This window comes from Haemorhous mexicanus, chromosome 31 (genome assembly GCF_027477595.1).
Source record: "Haemorhous mexicanus isolate bHaeMex1 chromosome 31, bHaeMex1.pri, whole genome shotgun sequence".
Classification (NCBI taxonomy): domain Eukaryota; kingdom Metazoa; phylum Chordata; class Aves; order Passeriformes; family Fringillidae; genus Haemorhous; species Haemorhous mexicanus.
The window spans coordinates 2,066,417-2,082,488 of NC_082371.1; the positions used below are offsets into that span (position 1 = coordinate 2,066,417).

A 16,072-nucleotide genomic window follows, 5' to 3' on the forward strand; every position below is an offset into this window, starting at 1 on the left:
AGCGTAACTTTCTAACATGACACATAGAATATTCATTTTAATATATGGGTGGGTTTTTTGGGTATTAGTGCAGGAGCAGTGATGAAAAACGAAATGGAAAATCTTTGTAATTCCCTCACAGCCCAGAACATTCCAACCCTCACAGAATGGGGCGGAGCTGCGCATGCGCGGCGCGCGCGGCGCCGGCTGAGGGCAAGCCCCGCCCACTGCGTTTGCGCACGGCCCCGCGGCGGAGCCCGCTGAGGGCAAGCCCCGCCCCCTGCGTTTGCGCACGGCCCCTCGGCGGAGCCCGCTGAGGGCAAGCCCCGCCCCCTGCGTTTGCGCACGGCCCCCCGGTGGAGCCCGCTGAGGGCAAGCCCCGCCCCCTGCGTTTGCGCACGGCCCCCCGGTGGAGCCCGCTGAGGGCAAGCCCCGCCCCCTGCGTTTGCGCGGTGGAGCCCGCTGAGGGCGAGGGCGGGAAAAGGCGCCCTGAGGGTGAGGGCGGGCGGTTCTTTCATCTCCCTTCCTTCACCTTCTTTACTTCACTTCCCTTCCCTCTCCTCACATCCTCCTCCAGTTTTTCCTCGATTATCTCTCACCTCATCTCCCGAGTTTTGTTGCCCGCCGCCCCGCGCTGCTCTGCAGTGTTGTGTCTTCGCGCTTTCATGCTCCGCTTGCCTCAGTTTCCCTTGAAGCCGGTGGTGGTTTCTGGGCTGAGGCTGATGGGGGGCGGCTCCTTCCCCACTCGGCCGCCTGCTGCCATCGGGGGGTTTATGGAGGATTGCTGAGGGGAGCTCCATGCCCTTCGTGATCCAGACCTTATTTCTAATTTGGGAAAGGTGTTTTCCTCAGGCGTGGGTGCATTTGTTATTCCTGAATTAGAGGGAAGGTTTATGTGGAGTCAGGCTCAGGGCAGTGAGGGTTCTGTTTCTCCCATACTCATTTAAATTACAGATGGAAACAACTCAATTCTGGGGGTGTTTGAAATGTGGGGAGAATTCCATAAGGTCCTTTGAAAATCCTGTAGGTTGGGCACCAGTTAGTACTAAAGAGAACTGCCTTTGGATGTTCATATTTCATAGGAATACAGAAAAAAACGTTCTAATTATTGCATCCTCAGGGGAGGCCTGTGCTGCTGTGAAAATCTGATACTGGGGATGATTAGAGGAGCCATCCTGCTCAGTTTCGTGGAAAACCCAGGTTTGTTTGAGCTGGTGATTTGTTTGGAGGTGTTTGTAAAGCCAGGGAATGCCCTGGAGAAGCTGGAGAGCTGCAGACTTTTTCCTTATCCAGGTAATAATACAGGTGTTTCCTTGACAGGAACAGGAGTCTCTGCAGAATGGCAACTGCTCAGAAGCAAAGGAGTGCTGTGGTATGGTTTTCTTTGTAAATACTGTAAGCAAAGGAGTGCTGTGGTACGGTTTTCTTTGTAAATATGGTGTATTTCAGCACAAGAATGGGGAAAATGGGGGAGTTTTGGCTGGAACAGTGCACCCAGGTGCTCTGGGATATTTCTTAATGTGAAAATAGCAGGGAAATTCGGGCTTTTAATTATGAATTAAAAATTTATGTAAAAATACAGAACATTAATCTGAATTCAGCTGAGTGCTTGGTAGAAACCAGCTGTGTCCTACAAATACTGTAACACCAAGTGTAAGGAATGTGCTTAACTTTACAAATCCCAAAATTTCATTGATTTCTTGCTGTGATTTTCAGAGTGCAGTTGTATTTCCCAAGAAAATAGCCACGGAGCAGCAGTCCCTGATGCTGGTGAAGAGGCTGCTGGCAGTGGCAGTGTCCTGCATCACATACCTCAGGGGAATCTTCCCTGAAAGTGCCTATGGAACCAGATACATGGATGGTAAGGGGCTGCTTCCATGATAATTGACACAAACTCTTGTCATGGAGCTGCTTTTGAAGGCATTTAGACTTTTTAATGACTGGATGCCATTTTGGTGCATGACATGGAAACTTCACATATTAATAAATTAAATGTTGTTATTGCTGCTGCTAACTCAGCATTAAAGCTAAGCTGATGCTTGTCAGTAATCTTAATTTTAGTCTCTTCATGATATGTACTTTTAGGCAGTGAACTTTTCATTGCACTTTGTCCTAAGTAAATGTGTGTGTGTTTTTTTTTTTGTTGTTGTTTTTTTGAGATGTTTGTGTCAAAATTCTGCGGGAAGACAAAAACTGTCCTGGCTCTACCCAGCTGGTGAAATGGTAGGTGGATTGCAGCACACAGGTAACACTTCCTCAGCATCTAAGTGCTCAAAGGTTCCTTTGCAGATAAAGGCAAAAAGTTCTCTCCCACATCTGTGTCACAGATGTAACCATGGTGTTTTCTCAGGGCTGAGAGCACAAATCTGTTTGCAGGGTGACTCTTTTAAATAAATACTAAATATTTACCACTATGTATTTGTACACTTCGTTCCTCTGGGTGCTCCTGAGCACTCAAGGGTGCCCAGAAATGCAAAAGTCTAAAAGTCCTTCCTCTCTAGTTGATCAGGAGACTCAAAGCCACCATTTTGCATCTTAAATTTAAAGATCTCACTCACAGATTTTTTTTAGAGAGTGGCACTCTCAGGTTTCTTGTTCAAAGGCAGAGCTGTGCCTGCCAGTGACATTCTGCCTGCTTGAGCGCTGCCACAGCTGCCTGGGATTGTCACCTGGGACTGCAGCTGGTTTTCTCCCTGCTCACAGCACTCTGAATTCTGTTCCAGGTGCTCTCCTTGCTTTCTAGAAACCTCTGTAACCTTATTTCCCCATTCCTGTGTTTTGTTCCCTCCACAAAGGTTCTTTTCCCTTTTCCCCACTGCATTCATCCACTGGCAGTGCTGAGGGGTTTGGATTTTGGAACAAGGATATTTCAGCTATTCCACATGGGGGGGGGGGGTGAAGCTTCACACTGGATTTACTTATCTGAAGATACTGAATGTTACAGAAATTATAGAAAATCCACCAAAAACCCAAGAGAAATGGGAGCTGCACTCAGCAAAGCTTGAGGGCTGAGAGTTGATGTGAAAGGTGGAATCAACCAGGTGAGGAAAAGCTGGAATTTCCTCATGGATCTTGCCTGGGTGAGGAGATAGAAGGAGTGCAGTTCTCCTTCAGGCTCCCTGGTTTGGAGGGAAGGGGTGTGGCACCTCTTGGGAGCGGCCTTTCGTTCACACCAAACCCAATTTTTGTTTGTTGACTGGAAGAGAAAAAAATACAGGGTAAGTTTTGATTTGGGTCTTGTACAAAAAGGAAATGGCAACATCTGAATAAAGGTCATAACTCCTTTGTGCTTCAGCAGTGTTGCTGTTCAGCTGAATTCTTGATTTATGATAAAATCACGGAATGCTTTGGGTTGGAAGGGACCTTGAAGCTCACCCTTCTCCAACCCTCTGCCATGGACACCTGCAACCAGACCAAACTGCTCCCCTGATGTATCAATACATGTGTTGGAAGGTGTTTGAAGCATTGCAATATTTGACTGATAAATGGTTTACCTCCAGACTCTATTTCTAATTGATTTACCCCCAGTTTCTATTTTTAATTATTCTTTCAAGAGCTTAGAGTGATTTGGTGTTACAAAGCTTGTATAACTGCTAATGATAGAATGATGGATAAGTGTTATTTATTGCTCTAATCAGTAAAAGCAAACACAAAAGTTTATCTTTTTTTGGTTTAGTGATAAACAAGTGAAAATTAGCAGTAGCTGGCCAATATTGTTTGGTTTTTGCAGGATGTTAGGATGCTATGATGCCTTGCAGAAGAAATACGTAAGTCCTCCAGTCTCCTTTCAGTTGTTTAGAAATGTTGATTTCAGTCTGCTCAGGGAGCAGCTGAGCTCAGTCAGCTGCAGTGTGGGATGCACAGGCATTTCTGCATCAAATTCTTGTAAACAGCAGCACAAAAACCAGAGATCTGTGGGTGTTTTCTGCAGCTGAGTCCTCTCCTCCACAGGAGAGGGGTGAAGAGGAAGAAGTTTTTCTTCCAACAGGCCTTGGTTGCCTGTGTTGGATACCAGAGCTAGAAACAAAGCAGCTTGGGCAGCACAAATGGGCAATGAAATTTATTTAATGTTCTTTTTTTTTGTTGTTTTCTCTGTTTGTTCCTGACAGCTGAGGCAGATTGTGCTAGCAGTGAGTATCTCTGAAAGGCAGGGCCATGTTTTTAGGGGAATTCTTTGGGGGATGTGCAGTTCTCATTCTGACTCCTCTGTTTTCTTCACAACCACAGGTCTATACCCAGACAGAAGATCCTCAGGTAAATCTGCTGGAATATCTCCCTGATGATAATGTGGGTACAAGCAGGAATATTTAACATGAACATCTATAAAAAAAGAGCATTTTGAAATACCAGGTGTAAAAATGGCTGGGGTCAGTGGGAATTGCCATGTGTGGAATTCCATTGGAGTATTCTCAGGCTGTGCAAGAGACCAGAATGTCACTGCAGAGTGAGGTGTCCCATCCTGACTCTGACACCCAAACCCACTGGGTGTCACCACAAATGCTCCACGTGGGGAACATTTCCATTTTCATAGCAACTGAAACTTTAATTTTGAATATTTAATGCTAAAAACTTCAGCTGATTTTCAAAATATTTGCTCATGGTGAATCCTGGAAAAGAATCATCATTTTTATGATGATTTAAACAGTTTTATGCATTTGTGCTGTAATTGTTAGAGGATTAGGAAGCCCGTGGGAGTTGGGCTGGAGTTATTCCTTTAAAGGTTGATAGATTAGTGAGCAGAGCTGCAGTGCTTAGGATCAGTTTATTAATTGCTGGCTTTGTTTGCAGACAGTCACAGAGTGTTACCACTTCAAGTTCAAGTACACCCACAATGGGCCACTCCTGGATTTTGGCAGGTACAGCTCCATGTCCCTTGGACACACCTGAATGTCACAGCTCTGCATTTGTTAAATTCTGCACCTCGAGACTAATTTTATCAACATATTTCCTAAAATACAATTAATAATTTTGTTTAATTATAATAATATAATAATTAACAAGATAGGATAATTTTAATATCCACTCAGGAGGTGATGCTCAGGGTCAGAGTCTGATGCTCTGTGAGGATATTTGAGATATTCCATGTGGGGAGGGTGAAGCTTCACCCTTCAAGATACTGAATGTTACATGGAATTCCTCATTTAGCAGAAATTATGGAAAATACACCCAAAAACCCAACAGAAATATAAATTGTGATACACAACTCAGTCATGGTGGAATTCCCATTGCTGAGATGAGCTCACTGGGCATCCCCAGCCGTGGGGAGGGGATCCCTGGGCTGAAACTGGAAAAGGGCAGGTTTGGACTGGATGTACAGGGGAAGTTCCTCCCTGGGAGGTGGGCAGGCCCTGGCACAGGTGCCCAGAGCAGCTGGGGCTGCCCCTGGATCCCTGGCAGTGCCCAAGGCCAGGCTGGATGGGGCTTGGAGCCACCTGGGACAGTGGAAGGTGTCCCCATGGCAGGGGTGGGATGGGATGGGATTTATGTTCCCTTCCCACCCAAATAATTGGTGACTCTACAAAGCTGCTCCAGCCAATTCCTCTTCTTCAGAATTCTTTTGTTTGCTGTTTAGTTTTTTACAATTTCTAGGCCAAACCTTAGCTTCATTTCCCTTGTATCAGTCTGGCAGGTGAGGCTTTCACAAGTGCCTCCTTTTCTCTTTCTTCCAGTATTTCTTTGGGTATTTAAGCACTGTGTGGTGTAGGATGGAGCAGTTGGTGCCAGGTGCTGACCCCTGAACTCTCCTGATGTCCCTGGCTCAGGGTTTGATCTCCCAAGGGGCAGAGAACGTGCAGGGTTAGGAACTGCAGTGCTCAGTCTCAGAGCTCAGGCAATAAACGTGTTTGGTAACAAACAAACAGAGAGTGAAACTGCTCCCTCTGTATTGAACCTTAGTGGAATATTTACCAACATTGCTGGATGGGATTGCCTGAGCTTGGCTGGCCCTTGGTGCTGAAGCAAGCAGTGGAACTGTGGTGTTTGACCCCAGAGACACTTTTGGCCAGCTGGGAGCTGCAGCTGAGCACGTGGAGACAAGTCCAGGCTTGCAGGAGCTCTGCTGCTCCTCAGGTTTCCCTCTGGCAGAGCAGCTTTAAGGTGATGGTGAAGGAAAGGAGTCAGTTTGGATCCAGAGCTTTATTCTGGCCTCTGAACCCAGCACCAGCTCCAGCAGAACTCCTGAACCACGTGGGTGCTGTTCCTTTTAACCCCAGGGAGAGGGGCAGGGAGCCACCAACCAGGTACAAGGGACAAAGGACACCTGGGTGGCCCAGTGTCCCCCCGGGGGTAGAGGACATCCCTTGAATCTGCCCTTCTGGAACTGCAGGATTGAGGTGATTAAGGTGATGGTGAAGGAAAGGAGTGGGTTCTGCTGGAGGGTTTGGATCCAGAGCTTTGTTCTGAACCCAGCACCAGCTCCAGCAGAACTCCTGAACCACGTGGGTGCTGCTCCTTTTACCTGGGGGAGAGGGGAGGGAAGGGGCAGGGAGCCACCAACCAGGTACAAGGGACAAAGGACACCTGGATGGCCCAGTGCCCCCCCAGGAGTTTGAATCTGCCAATCACTCCAGGCCCTTCTGGAATTCCAGGATTGAGGTGATTAAGGTGATGGGGAAGGAAAGGAGTGGGTTCTGCTGGAGGGTTTGGATCCAGAGCTTTGTTCTGAATCCAGCACCAGCTCCAGCAGAACTCCCTGACTGTGTGATTGCTCACCCTTTTACCTGGGGGAGAAGAGAGGGAAGGGGCAGGGAGCCACCAACCAGGTACAAGGGACAAAGGACACCTGGATGGCCCAGTGCCCCCCCAGGAGTTTGAATCTGCCAATCACTCCAGGCCCTTCTGGAATTCCAGGATTGAGGTGATTAAGGTGATGGGGAAGGAAAGGAGTGGGTTCTGCTGGAGGGTTTGGATCCAGAGCTTTGTTCTGAATCCAGCACCAGCTCCAGCAGAACTCCCTGACTGTGTGATTGCTCACCCTTTTACCTGGGGGAGAAGAGAGGGAAGGGGCAGGGAGCCACCAACCAGGTACAAGGGACAAAGGACACCTGGATGGCCCAGTGCCCCCCCAGGAGTTTGCATCTGCCAGTCACTCCAGGCCCTTCTGGAATTCCAGGGCTGACAGACAGTGCTGGGAGGGGAAAGGAGAGGTGACTGCCACACCTGGCAGGGACCCGAGGTTCTGGGGTAAACCCTGAAACCACAACACAACAAAAACACGTGGCTGCTGTGTCTTTAGCAAGGACAAGAGGTCAGAGTGCCCCATCAGCTGTGCAGACACCAAGAAGGCCAGCATCCTCCTGATCCGCAAGATCTACATCCTGATGCAGAACCTGAGCCCCCTGCCCAACGACGTCTGCCTCACCATGAAACTCCTCTACTATGATGAGGGTATGGCACAGTGAGATTTTCTGAAAAATCCCTTTGCCAGGATTTCTTCTCCTGGCAAGATGAGAAGCCTCAGCTTCTCCATGGTTTGCTCCTCTGGAATGTGCTCTGGAGATTGTTTATCCAAATATGTGAATTTTTAATGAATGACCAATCCCAGCAGCTGTGTCAAACTCTGAGTCACTCATGGGTTTTTATTATTCATTCTTTTCTAGCCTTCTGATGTATCTTTCCCTTTTTTTTAGTATAGTTTTAGTATATAATTTCATATGATATAATTTCATATGATATAATTTCATATGATATAATTTCATATGATATAATTTCATATGATATAATTTCATATGATATAATTTCATATAACTTCATATAGCATAATAATAAATCAGCCTTCTGAGAACATGGGAGCCAAATTCTCATCTCTCACCTCATCCTGGGCACCTCACACCACCACAAGGGTGTGCTCTGGAGATTGTTTATCCAAACTTGTGAATTGTTTTTAATTAATGACCAAATCCCAGCAGCTGTGTTGGACTCTAAGTCAGTCATGGGTTTTTATTATTCATTCTTTTCTAGCCTTGTGATGTATCCTTTCTCTTTCTTTAGTATAGATTTAGAGTATAATTTCATATAGTATAATTTCATATAGTATAATTTCATATAGTATAATTTCATATAGTATAATTTCATATAGTATAATTTCATATGACTTCATATAGCATAATAATAAATCAGGCTTCTGAGAACATGGGAGTCAAATTCTCATCTCTCACCTCATCCTGGGCACCTCACACCACCACAAGGGTACACTGCCATGGCACCCTGATGGATCAGGCTCTGCAAAACAAGCCAAAAAAGGGCATTTTGGCATTTTTCTGTTTTTCTGTGGCTGCTGGGATTTGTTAAATGAGGTTGTTTCACGTGTGGCTGTTTCTCAGGACAGGTTGAATCCCAAGGGGAGGGGAAGTGATCTCACTGCAGGAACACACTCCTGGCACTGACTTCATTGCACTTGGCTGGGTTTGAAAACATGTGGAGTTGGCCAGAGTGTGTCAGGCTGTAGCATAATTCCCCAGCCTGGTGACTGTCCAAAGACCTGGCTCTGCTTTCTGAGTGTGTTACTGCCTCACAGTGACAAATCAAGCTTCTCTTTTCTCTCTCTGTACCTACACCCTCTTCCAGAGAGCTTTAACAGGGCTCTGCCTGTTGTCTTTATTAACTCCAAACTGAGTCCTGATTGCTCCTCTCCCCACACAGATTTTTGCAGTAACTCTCTGTATTTAAAGGGGAAAGAGTTAAAATCAGTTTTGAAGAGCATCCTTCATTCTGAGCCATTGAATTTCTCTGCAGTGACACCCCCTGATTACCAGCCTCCAGGGTTCAAGGAGGCCAGTGACGAGGGGCTGCTGTTCAAGGAGGAGCCCATGTACCTGAACGTGGGGGAAGTGCCAACTCCTTTTCACCTGCTGAAACTGAAAATCACCACTGAGAAACAGCGCATGGAGAGTGCTGATCAGAGCATCCTAAAGCAGGGGGAGACTGCTGAGCCTCTGCAGGTGTGCGGGGTGAGCAGAGCTGAGCCACAGGAGGAGAGCCAGGACATGAATGTAAGAGCTCAGACTTTGCTCCGGGTGGCTTGTTCCATTTTTTTGGGCTGTATCATCTAGAAGAAGTCCATGATTATTTCACTGTGTGTGAGCCTTAACCCTCTCTATTTTCAGACATGGTTAAGCAGGACAATCTGTCTCACATTCATTTTTGTCCCTTAATTTCACTGCTCCTGTTTGCAGCAAGGGACAGCTCGTGCCATGGGGACACTGCCACGTGTCACAGCACAGGGCACAGGTGGAACCTCATCCTCCCGTGGCACAATGAATTTATTTCAGTTTATTCCACCACAAATCCATCTCAAAAGTGTGTCCTGAATCAGCTGAGTAGAAACCTTCTTCCTTGTGTGTCTGCACTCAGTGACACAGCTGTTCCCTAACCTAGGAGGATCCTGTCCTGGAGACTGAGGTGGAAGATAGGAATCATGGCAATATTTCAGAAGCTCAAGGTAATAGTTGTGTATATTATAACTTTATATGGTCCTTTTTATATCATAATCTCAAATATATTTATAATTTTGTTAAGTGATAAAAATATTATATGTTATATTATATTCATATTATATTATACTCATATTCACATTACATATTATATACTATTTTGTATATTATATTACAATATATTAAAAATATATTAGGTGCACATTTTATAGTCTATATTATATATTCTATATATAATATTTTATATTATATATTCTATATATAACATTTTATATTCTGTATTCTATATATAATATTTTATATTCTATATTTTATACATTGTTATATTTTATAGATTTTAGATTTTATTTTATATTGTATATTTTATATTTTGTATTTTATCATTTGTATTATATATTATATGTTTTATATCGTATATTATAACATATTTATAATAGATAATATATTTTATATTTTATATATTTTATACTTTATATATTTATGTGATATATTATATAGATTAGATTGCATATATTATATGATATGTAATCTATATTATATTATGTTATTTATATTATATTTATATATTATTTATATTTATATTATATTAAATTAGATTAGATTATATATATTATATTAGATTATATTAGATTATATTTTATATATTATATAATATGTAATATATATTATATTTATTATATTATATTTATTATTTTATATTTTTCAAGCCCCTCAATTTTCTGTATTCAAATTCTCATTATTTCCTTCTCCTATATGACTGTGCCCTCATTTTCTATCAGGGCTCCATTCTGTGAAGCACTTGGTGAACAAATGTAAACAAGTTAATTCATGATTAACATATTTTCATGTTATTCTTCAAAATTCTGATCTTCTGTTCCATTTCATCAGCTAAGCTAAATTGAAGAGGGTTCATATTTAGTAATAAATTTTATTTGCCTTTTCTACTCTTTTTGTTACTTAGAATCACTGATTTATTTAGGTTTTGATAATATTTAGTTTGCACATGAAGCTCAGAGAGGTTTTGTCCTGTTGAGCTCGTTACTGCAGACTTGGGAAGCAGAATCCTCTGTGTAAAAACCAGTGCTCTGGATCTGTTTGTTGGGGTTTTTTTTTTTAAATTTCAGCTATTTGAGCTTCACTTCAGCAGAAATCCCACTTTCCCACCTTTTCTCCAGCACTAGCCCAGACCCCCACACCAGCTGAAACCTCACCTGAGTGTGGTTGGTTTTATCAACCCTTCTGGGTTTGGCTCTGCTGCTTCCTGTGGGTGCCTTTTCCAGGAGCTGCTGTCCCTTCCCTGTGTGCTGCAGCACTTTGGACATTTCCAGGAGCTGCTGTCCCTTCCCTGTGTGCTGCAGCACTCTGAACATTCCCAGGAGCTGCTGTCCCTTCCCTGTGTGCTGCAGCACTTTGGTGAGCATTTCCAGGAGCTGCTGTCCCTTCCCTGTGTGCTGCAGCACTTTGGACATTTCCAGGAGCTGCTGTCCCTTCCCTGTGTGCTGCAGCACTCTGAACATTCCCAGGAGCTGCTGTCCCTTCCCTGTGTGCTGCAGCACTTTGGTGAGCATTTCCAGGAGCTGCTGTCCCTTCCCTGTGTGCTGCAGCACTCTGAACATTTCCAGGAGCTGCTGTCCCTTCCCTGTGTGCTGCAGCACTTTGGTGAACATTTCCAGGAGCTGCTGTCCCTTCCCTGTGTGCTGCAGCACTCTGAACATTTCCAGGAGCTGCTGTCCCTTCCCTGTGTGCTGCAGCACTTTGAACATTTCCAGGAGCTGCTGTCCCTTCCCTGTGTGCTGCAGCACTTTGGTGAGCATTTCCAGGAGCTGCTGTCCCTTCCCTGTGTGCTGCAGCACTTTGGACATTCCCAGGAGCTGCTGTCCCTTCCCTGTGTGCTGCAGCACTTTGGTGAACATTTCCAGGAGCTGCTGTCCCTTCCCTGTGTGCTGCAGCACTCTGAACATTTCCAGGAGCTGCTGTCCCTTCCCTGTGTGCTGCAGCACTTTGGTGAACGTTTTTGGCATCACAGCAGAGAATCCCACCATGGGTTGGCTTGGGAGGCACCTTCAAGCTCATCCAGTGCCACCCCTGACACCTTCCATCATCCCAGGTGGCTCCAGCCTGGCCTTGGGCACTGCCAGGGATCCAGGGGCAGCCCCAGCTGCTCTGGGCACCTGTGCCAGGGCCTGCCACCCTGCCAGGGAACAATTCCTGCCCAATATCCCATCCATCCCCCTTCTCCTGTCCCTCCAGGCCTTGTCCCCAGTCCCTCTCCAGCTCTCCTGGAGCTCCTTTAGGTGCTGGAAGGGGCTCTGAGCTCTCCTTGGAGCCAGCTCCTCTCCAGGTGAGCACCCCCAACTCTCTCAGCCTTTCCTTGTAGAGGAACTTGAATAGGTACAAGTTTTAGCAAAGTATTTTTGTGAGGATGAACCCCACAAAAATGACTTTCCTCAGGTGTTTTTCCTTCCACTGTAAATAAAATCTGTCCTGGCTCCTCCAGCCCTGGAAGCTCCCCACTGCTTGCTTTTCATCACAGCTCCAAAATGTGCACCCAGACTGTCTCCAGCTCAAAACACGAGACACCAAATTGTCCTCAGGCATCTCAGGAGCTTCCTTTGCAGATTTGAGGTGGAGCAGGAGGAAGAGCAGAGGATGGTTTGTGTGCACATTGCCCAGCTTAGCCCAGGGGCCTGAGGACTCAACTTTGCTGCCAAACAAAGTGCAGAAGGAATTGCTGCTTGTTGCTCTGCTCCTCTTGGAGAGGCTGTAGAGAAGCATCCAGACAATCTGGAACCCATTTGCTGTACAGAAATGTTGGGTTTGGGTTGTTTGGTGGTTTTTTTTTTTTTTTTTTTTGAGAAGAAAGGTGCAGCTTTGCCAAACCAGCTGCCATTTCCATGCTGTTGAAAAATAATGGTGGAAATGTGTAGGAAACAGCACATGTAGGTCAGAATTTTTGTCTTGACAATTCTAGTAGGCTGCAGAACTGGAATAACCACATGAAGAGTCATAAAAGTTCCAAAACCATGCAAAAATCCAGACAATTTCTTCTCCTGGGGAGCTGGCAGATGTTTTATTTACAGGGAAACCCATTTGTCAGCCTGGAATTCTTCTGTTGTTTCCACAGCTGATGCAGGGTCACCCATTCACCATTCTGTAGCCTAGAAAAACAGCAAGAATTAGAAACAGCAAACAAAACAAACCTGCCTGGAGCTGCCTGTTCCCCCCTGAGGTTCTGCTCCTGCAGCTGGGATTGCTCTTGGGTGGGGCTGGGAGGGCAGAGCTGGCCCAGAGTGGCCTTTTCCCTGTCCTGCAGCACAAAAAAAGCTCCTGAGGCTTCCCTTGAGTCCAGTCTTTCAGCAGGGCAGTGTGTGAGGGAGCTGGGGATCAAACCCACTCCTCAGAGATCCTGTGGGTGAGCTGGAGGTTGGCAGAGGAAGTGGCTGAGGTAAAGAATAAATTCAAAGCTTGGTGGAGTTAAGGATGTGCTCTGGAAGGAGCTGCTGCCAGCAGTTCTTGGAGCAGAGCTGGTGGTGTTTGCTCTGGGTTGTTGGTTTGTGCACACCTTTATTTAACTCTCCAATTCTTTCCTTCTTTCAGAAAAGAATTCAGCTCGTGAAGAGGAAGCTGGAGGGATCCAGACTCCCTCCCATGTTTCTCATCCTCAGGTAGGAACACTCTGCCCTGTCATCTTCAGCTTCTCCTGGAGCTTCTGTGCAGCTCCTTCCCTCCTTTGAGTGATTCATGGGTAATCTGCTGAAGCCTCATTTCCCACAGCAACAAAATTCCTTCCCATTTCACTTCCTGGTGTTTTCCAAAACTGTTCTACAGCACTGACAAAAGGCTGTTCCTCTGAGATGCAGCTCTCAAAAACAAACAGATGCTGGGGCTGTTTCTGAGTGAAAAGGGGAATGTCATTTCCATTTTAATAAACTGCCTAATGGGGATTCCACTGCTAATTCAGACAAACCAAGCTTGTTTAAAAGTTGATTTAAAACCTAAAAATTGAGGTTCTAGTCCGTGCATGTAGAAATTGGTGGCATTTATACATGGAGGACTGCTTCACATAGGTCCTTAAGATTTCTTAAAACAGGATAGCTGTAGGTAAGTGGCAGTGATTTCCTGGATAAAACCAGCACGTGCTGCTCTCTGCCAGGCCCCTGCAGCACACCCAGCTGTAAAAGCTGTGATTTCCAGGGCTTATCACCATGAAATACCCCATATTTCAGTTTGAACTCGAGCACTGAATGCCCTGCTGGGTGTCTCCAGTCTGTATTGTTTCTATTTTCTGATTCCAGGTGGATCATTTGACCCGTAAAACATCTGAGCTGATCGTGTCAGAGAGCAGGACAAGAAGTGGAAAGATATTCCAAAGCTGCATTGTTAGTATCAATTTTTCTTTAGTTCTCATCATTTCTGTTGCAAACAGTGAATAAAACTCAGATCTTGAATGCATTTGCTGCTGACAGAATGAAATTCTCATCACTTCCTGAATTCCCATTCAATTCCAACACAAAAAGAATTCTGTCCCAAGGAGCTGGAAGCTGATTTGATGCAGGTAGAGAAAAGTTCCTTGGTTTTAGTTGATATTTAGCCAAATTTCCTGCTGGTTTGGACTTTGTGCCAGAGATCCCCAGCACAGCTCCCCCAGTGCTTCCACTGGGCCAAAGTGAAAACCTCACCTCTGTGACTCCTTCATTCCCAGATCTGCAGCCTGAATTTCCCCTCTTTCCATCTGAACCCTCCACTCCCTGTCCTGTGCTGCAGTTCCTGTAACATCCCAGCAGCAAAACATCCTCAGTGGGTCAGTTCTGCCAGGAAACAGCATCCAGCTGTTCCTGCAGGCCCAGCACATCTGGGCAAGGACTGGGGTGAGGCTCTGTGTCACACCTCTGTCCTGCTCAGGGTGGGCTGTGCCCTGTCCTGGCCCCACGGAGCTCCTGTAATTCCATGTGTTGGTTTTCCTTGGCAGGTGCACCAGGCTGAGCTCTCCTCCAGCCAGGACGTGCTGCCCAAGAGGAGGAAGCTCAGCGAGCCCAAGGATCAGTTTTAGTTGCCCAAAGGATGAAGCTCAGCAAGGCCAAGGAGCAGTTTTAGTTGCCCAAGGGATGAAGCTCAGCAAGGCCAAGGAGCAGTTTTAGTTGCCCAAGGAGCAGTTTTAGTTACCCAAAGGATGAAGCTCAGCAAGCCCAAGGGGCAGTTTTAGTTGCCCAAGGGGCAGTTTTAGTTGCCCAAGGGGCAGTTTTAGTTGCCCAAGGAGCAGTTTTAGTTGCCCAGGGAGCAGTTTTAGTTGCCCAGGGAGCAGTTTTAGTTGCCCAAGGAGCAGTTTTAGTTGCCCAGGGAGCAGTTTTACTTGCCCAAGGAGCAGTTTTAGTTGCCCAAAGGATGAAGCTCAGCAAGGCCAAGGAGCAGTTTTAGTTGCCCAGGGAGCAGTTTTAGTTGCCCATCTCCTGCTGTCCCAAGTTCCTCACTCCTGTTTGGTTGTTCCACTGTTGGGTTTAAGGATCTGTTCTGCTCCATTAGCGCTTCCATGGGATGTGTTTGAAGGAAGGAAGATGTCAGGAAGGCCCAGCTGAAGAATTCCCAACTTATTTTGTACAGGACCAGAAATCCTTGGATTTTTGGGGGTTTGTGGGTTGGCTCCAGCTCCTGATGGTGATGGAGGGAATTCATCCCCCAGCACAAGGTTTCACCAGTGCCTCTGGGCTTTGGTTCTGAGCTGAGGACCTGCCTGCCCCAAAACCTCTCCAGTTTTGGGGTGATTTCCAGAGCTTTCCAGAGGGCTGGGCTGTCAGTTACAGGCTGTTACAGTTTTAGGAGTTACAGTTTTTGCTTTTCCTACTGGAGTTGGATGCTTTACATTTCTTCCAGACCAGAAGTACCATCCTTAGGTGAAGAACAAACCCCCTTCATGCCTTGAATTCCAGGCTCCCTGCCAGAACGCAGGAATTTCGGTATCCGTGGCTCTTCAGCTCCGTTCTGAGGAGCACCGGGGGAGCTCAGAACGATTTATGGCCGGGGCGGGCACGGTACCGAGCCCTCCTGCACCCCCGAACCGTTCGTTGTAGGGGAACGGGAGGGAAGCCTGCAACGGGGGGACAGCTTGAACGTTCCTTGGCGGTTTTGACTTTTAAATTAACAATGTCCGTTCCTCATCGGTCCTTTATTAAAGGGCGTTCAGCTTTGAGCAGCGTGTTCCGTTACCGACGGGACGGGAGCGGGGACGGGACACGGGAATGGGACATGGGATGGGGCTGGGGCGGGAACGAGACACAGGAGCAGGAATGGGAACACAGGACGGGACAAGCGGGAACGGGATTGGACACGGAAGGGGACACGGGAGAGGACGGGACTGGAGCGGGGATGGGACACGGGACGGGACTAGAGCGGGGATGTGACACGGGACAGGACACGGAAGGGGATACAGGAGGGGACACAGAATCGGACACGGGACGGGACTAGAGCGGGGATGTGACACGGGACAGGACACGGAATGGGACACGGAAGGGGACACAGGAGGTGACACAGAATCGGACACGGGACAGGACACGGAATGGGACACAGGAGGGAACAAGAACTGGACCGGGAGCGGGACAGGACACGCGGGCGGGGGCGGAGCTACCTCTGACTGACAGTAAGAAGTCCCGCCCCTTGACCCATTGGAG

General features: G+C 46.6%; 1 protein-coding gene across 6 annotated transcripts; it reads left to right on the plus strand.

Annotated features, from left to right (window-relative positions):
- The first annotated feature begins 340 nt into the window (after positions 1 to 340).
- On the plus strand, positions 341 to 15,594 carry HORMAD1 (HORMA domain containing 1). 6 transcript variants are annotated; one of them, XM_059870833.1, is made up of 15 exons: positions 341 to 474; positions 1,100 to 1,179; positions 1,300 to 1,351; positions 1,696 to 1,840; positions 2,139 to 2,202; positions 3,710 to 3,746; positions 4,089 to 4,109; positions 4,207 to 4,233; positions 4,768 to 4,835; positions 7,214 to 7,365; positions 8,713 to 8,969; positions 9,355 to 9,418; positions 13,008 to 13,075; positions 13,706 to 13,789; positions 14,380 to 15,594. In XM_059870833.1, the coding sequence occupies exons 3-15, from the start codon at positions 1,319 to 1,321 to the stop codon at positions 14,458 to 14,460; spliced, it is 1,101 nt and encodes a 366-aa protein (XP_059726816.1). In that variant the 5' UTR covers positions 341 to 474; positions 1,100 to 1,179; positions 1,300 to 1,318; the 3' UTR covers positions 14,461 to 15,594. The 6 variants fall into 6 exon arrangements, with proteins under 6 accessions (XP_059726816.1, XP_059726820.1, XP_059726819.1 ...); XM_059870836.1 differs by lacking the exon at positions 341 to 474 and having other exon boundaries at positions 491 to 1,179; positions 14,380 to 14,443; positions 14,532 to 15,594; XM_059870832.1 differs by lacking the exon at positions 341 to 474 and adding an exon at positions 492 to 837.
- Positions 15,595 to 16,072: the final 478 nt, after the last annotated feature.

Coding starts and splice junctions, on each gene's coding strand:
- HORMAD1 (XM_059870833.1), top strand. CDS start 1,319: ATGGCAACTGCTCAGAAGCAAAGGAGTGCTGTG. Junction 4,836..7,213: donor CCACTCCTGGATTTTGGCAG/GTACAGCTCCAT, acceptor CTGTGTCTTTAG/CAAGGACAAGAGGTCAGAGT. Junction 9,419..13,007: donor CAATATTTCAGAAGCTCAAG/GTAATAGTTGTG, acceptor TCCTTCTTTCAG/AAAAGAATTCAGCTCGTGAA.